The sequence below is a fragment of the Nansenia antarctica genome (assembly GCF_963989245.1).
Source record: "Nansenia antarctica genome assembly, chromosome: 6".
NCBI lineage: Eukaryota > Metazoa > Chordata > Actinopteri > Argentiniformes > Microstomatidae > Nansenia > Nansenia antarctica.
In genome coordinates, this window is record NC_137676.1 from 37,263,866 (window position 1) to 37,268,049 (window position 4,184).

Genomic DNA, 4,184 nt, shown 5'->3' on the forward strand with positions numbered 1-4,184 from the left:
TGACACCTATCTTCATTATACTGAATCTCCTCTTCTGTTACATCTTCTTTAGGGAAAGAGAGCACACTTTTGGCTGTTTTTTTTGCAAAAAAACACTGGTCACTCACAAGATGAGTAATTACACCGAGAAACGTACCTGTAGATATTTCATGCAACTGACCACTGACATTTAAATACAGAGAAGTGAAAGTGTGTGTGTGTGCGTGTGCGTGTGTGTGTAAAAATCTGTGTGTGTTTGTACTGTACTGTATGTTTTAAAACTGTGCGTGTGCTGTGTGCTGCTCATGTTTTATTTATAGTTTGTATCATATACCAGTTGGCACTCTTGCTCCTACAACCGATCACGTATTCTCTCCTAAAGTGGCCAGCTCCTCCCCTTCCTCCTCGAGAGCCTCTGTGATTGAACCATGAGCCTGTGTCTCCTCGCCTCTCCCGGCGCGGGATAGCACCTCGATCCAGCGGCGCTGGAGCTCCTCCCCGTCAGCGCTGAAGTAAAGCGTAAGGTGGCTCTGGCTTATTTTGAAGGCATGGCGGCGTTCCAGGCGGTCACAGGACTCGGGAAGGGACACCTCGAACCCGATCAGGGGAACGCTGCGCTGGGCTTTCACATCCTGGCCGCGCAGAGGGAGAAAGAGAGAGAAAGAGAGGGAGAGAGAGAGAGAGAGAGAGAGAGAGGGGGGGGGGGGAATAAGTACAGGAGGATGTTCAGAGGTGGATAATGAATGATGTTGAGTGTCTTCTGTCTTTCTTTCTGCATTCTTCACAAAGCAGGGTTGTAATAAAATGTGTCTATAGTGTAACATAGCAGTGCATTAGCATGTAGAATAGTAGAATCATTATGTAGCAGAGTGTTTGAGTAAAGGAGTATAATAACAAGTGTATAAGAGTGTAATAAAAGGGCCGGGAACGTTCTAGAAGCCTCACCTGAGGGGCCCCGTAGATGTAAAGCACCCCAGGCTCGTTCTCCGGGATGACAAACCAGGCCTTCTGCCATCCGCGTCCCCCGCCCTTATCCATGTGGTGCAGGAAGCTGCACATCACACTGTTCTCTGCTGCCACCGAGGCCTGTTTCTGGAGGGGACAGGGACGTCAACACCAACACAACAACGCATTAGTCACAGATCCACTCCAGCAAGACTCCAGCGGTCTGTTTGTGTGGAGGACACGCACATAACTGTAAACATGTACCACGTTAAAGACAGAGTTGGGGGGATTTCATCATCCATGGTGTTTTCTTCTTTGAGTGTTTGTGTAATGTTCTCTATTGATATTCTTGTGAAACATGAAAAAGAAGAAAAAACCCGATGTATAACAAAAAACAATGCATTAAAGACACACACGTGTTATGAGTTAATGCTTTTACAGTGTACAGCACAACCATTTTAGATATTTACAAATCACTGGCAGGCAGCAAGGCAGAAACACTGATATTCTGCTTGTAACTAATCTGTTCTATCCCGAATCCAAATGTCTTTCCTTGGGACTTTTGTGTCATGGTCCAAATCCCACTCTCCTGTTGTGTTTGCATTAATTATTCATTAGGAGAGATATGAAATGTGTGGAGGACGAGAAGGCGATGCAGAAGGAATGAAGCCGCCTTCGGATTTGAACCCCCGTCTGTCAGGGCAACGCGTGTGTTATGGGGGGGGGTCTCCCATGCGGAGGACTCAACGATACATGAGGGCCGAGAGGACATCCTCAAGGTCCGACGGCCATACTTGACTTGACATGTCTCAGGCAAGGCTCATCGTCATAACAACAAGTGTGATTCCAAACCACCCCCGCTTCGTGTGGTGCTACCAATCACTAGACAGCGGTCAGCCAATCAGGACACAGGTCACATGACCTACCTCTAGGATGGAGCGTCGTCTGTGTGTGCTGCTGGACAGGCAGGCGGGGGAGGGGGGGACCCCCACCAGGGTGGTGTAACAATCGACACACACACGGTTGGCCCTGTTGTTGTCGTACAAGAGACGGGCGCGGAACTCTGAGCACTTCCCACAAACCACCTGGAGAGTCAGAAACAGAGAACAGATCCTGTTAGCGGCAAAAAAAAAATCCACTTTGATCGACTGACATTTTATCTTGAAGAAAGTGCTTTTTCTCCTAAAAAGGGAAACAACGCTTGACGCAACATTGAAGGAAAAAACAAAACGAAACACCAAAGCAGGGAAGGATTTACAGAACACAACACAACGATTCAATCACGCATGATTGGTTCAAGTGAAAATAATGGCAAATTGATTGGCTGGCATAGATCCCGAGCAAACGTACGTGTCCGCAGGCTTTGCAGTGATGGCGTCTCTTGGTGATGGAGTTGAACGGCTCCTGGCACTTCATACACAGGGTCACCTCTTTCTCCCGGATCGGGGTGGGGGCGCGCTTCCCAAGCTCTGTGCAATTCTGATTTTAAAAAAACATAAGAGACATAGAGGAAGAAAAGAAATGAGAGGAGGAGACATGAAACCCAATATTTGAGGGGAATCACGTTAGCCACGAGGCAGGATTTGATTTAGACGACGACTAACAGAACACAGTAAATAAAGGCGCAGTATTGGAAAACAATCGCTCTGGGAAATCGTTGAGCTTTTCTTGTTGTGAAAATACTTGTCAGAATGATTTCAACTTCGATAACTCATCACTCTGATGGGATTTTGCACAAACCATATTTTTTGCACATTGCACATACCTCCTTTGAGGTACATACTGTGCATCGCTCATAACTGTATATACCTCTAACTACCGTACTTGCCAATACTGTACCTATCACTTATCACTATCATGTTTTATATCACTATTTGCACTTCTGGTTAGATGCTGAACTGCATTTCGTTGTCTGGTACTTGTACTCTGCAATGACAGTTGAATTTAATCTAATCTAATGTAATCTAATCTAGTCTAATCTTATGTAATCTAATCTAATGTAATATGTGTGTCTTACTGGTGAGTTGGGAGGGGTGCAGTCCTCGTCCCGGAGTGAGCAGTTGAGAAAACGAAATGTCTCCAGCGTCTGTTCATGCCTCTGAATGGTTGTCTGGATGGCCTGATGGAGAGGAAAGTAGAAACTGTTAAATAAGGACGCTAAACGACTCCTAGTTTAGATGGGGAAGAGAAATGCCTATAAATGGGTTTGAATAAATAAGGGGGATATTCTTGTAAAGGTGGAGAGTGAAATCTGAAATGCATTTCCTTTTCCACTGCAAACTAACGACTCACCTGAATCCAGTCTTTCTTCTCTTCCTCCGTCCTACGACACAGGGAAATGTAGATTAGGCGTTAGGTATACGGAGCTTCAATGTACCCAAAGATAAACTATTTTAGCGATTTCTTAAACAGAGGGAAAAGTCTCTCCTCAAATCAACACGTAGGAAGAGCCCCAAGTACAGTGCCTGGCTTCTACAGTCTTCTACTGTCAGTCAATTCAAACATGGTAGACATAAGAAACTAATTACACAATGATTATATTTGACATATTGGACACTTTGGGGGGCGAGGGAGGTGGTACTGTGATGGTTCAAGTCCCCCTGGTGATATACAGTACAGTATAAAATCCACTCCACTCACCTGGCCTGCAACTCCAGCGAGCGCTGTTTGCCTGACACCAGGAATGTCCGCGCTACGTTGATACTGCTGGTCTCCTTCAGCTGTAACACAACCACAACAGGAAATCACTCCATTGACCACAGCTCACAGCTCCATGTAAGGCAGCCAGAGCGCCATGGAAAGTGAAACGATCAAATATGGTGTTGTTGTTGCACTCTTCTGTGCTAGTAAAAAACCCTGGATGATAAAATGGTGGCTGAAAATATTTGTTGATGTGTTGATTTTATGGAGCACCACAAGTGTCAACATCGAGACCCAACAAGGTCAGAAACAAACCAAACAAACCTCCATTCCATCCACGTCGATCCTGGCTCTGACTCCAAACTTCTGTCCAATCAGCCTCAATTTAGGGACGCAATACAGTAATCTGTCATTGAACTGCAGAGAGGGGGAGAGAGTGGGAGAGCCAGGAATAGAGTGTGAGAGAAAGAGAGAGAGAGAGAGAGAGAGAGAGAGAGAGAGAGAGAGAGAGAGATAGAGAGAGAGAGGGGGTGAGAGACTGTGTGGCTTTATAATTCGTCAGTGACAATTAGGTTTTGAAAATATTTGATATTTACATTTGTATATATATATACGAATGG

At 45.4% G+C, this 4,184-nt stretch overlaps 1 protein-coding gene across 1 annotated transcript in view; it reads right to left on the reverse strand.

Annotated features, from left to right (window-relative positions):
- Positions 1 to 231: 231 nt before the first annotated feature.
- fgd1 (FYVE, RhoGEF and PH domain containing 1) overlaps positions 232 to 4,184 on the reverse strand; it is a 42,190-nt gene continuing 38,237 nt past the window's right edge. Inside the window, exons 10-17 of the mRNA XM_080534133.1 lie at positions 3,889 to 3,981; positions 3,565 to 3,644; positions 3,217 to 3,247; positions 2,942 to 3,043; positions 2,275 to 2,403; positions 1,851 to 2,009; positions 925 to 1,071; positions 232 to 611 (exon numbers count right to left, since the gene is read on the reverse strand). Of these exons, the coding sequence (XP_080390259.1) occupies positions 342 to 611; positions 925 to 1,071; positions 1,851 to 2,009; positions 2,275 to 2,403; positions 2,942 to 3,043; positions 3,217 to 3,247; positions 3,565 to 3,644; positions 3,889 to 3,981 (1,011 nt within the window). The 3' untranslated portion in view covers positions 232 to 341. The remainder of the gene's footprint in view (positions 612 to 924; positions 1,072 to 1,850; positions 2,010 to 2,274; positions 2,404 to 2,941; positions 3,044 to 3,216; positions 3,248 to 3,564; positions 3,645 to 3,888; positions 3,982 to 4,184) is intronic.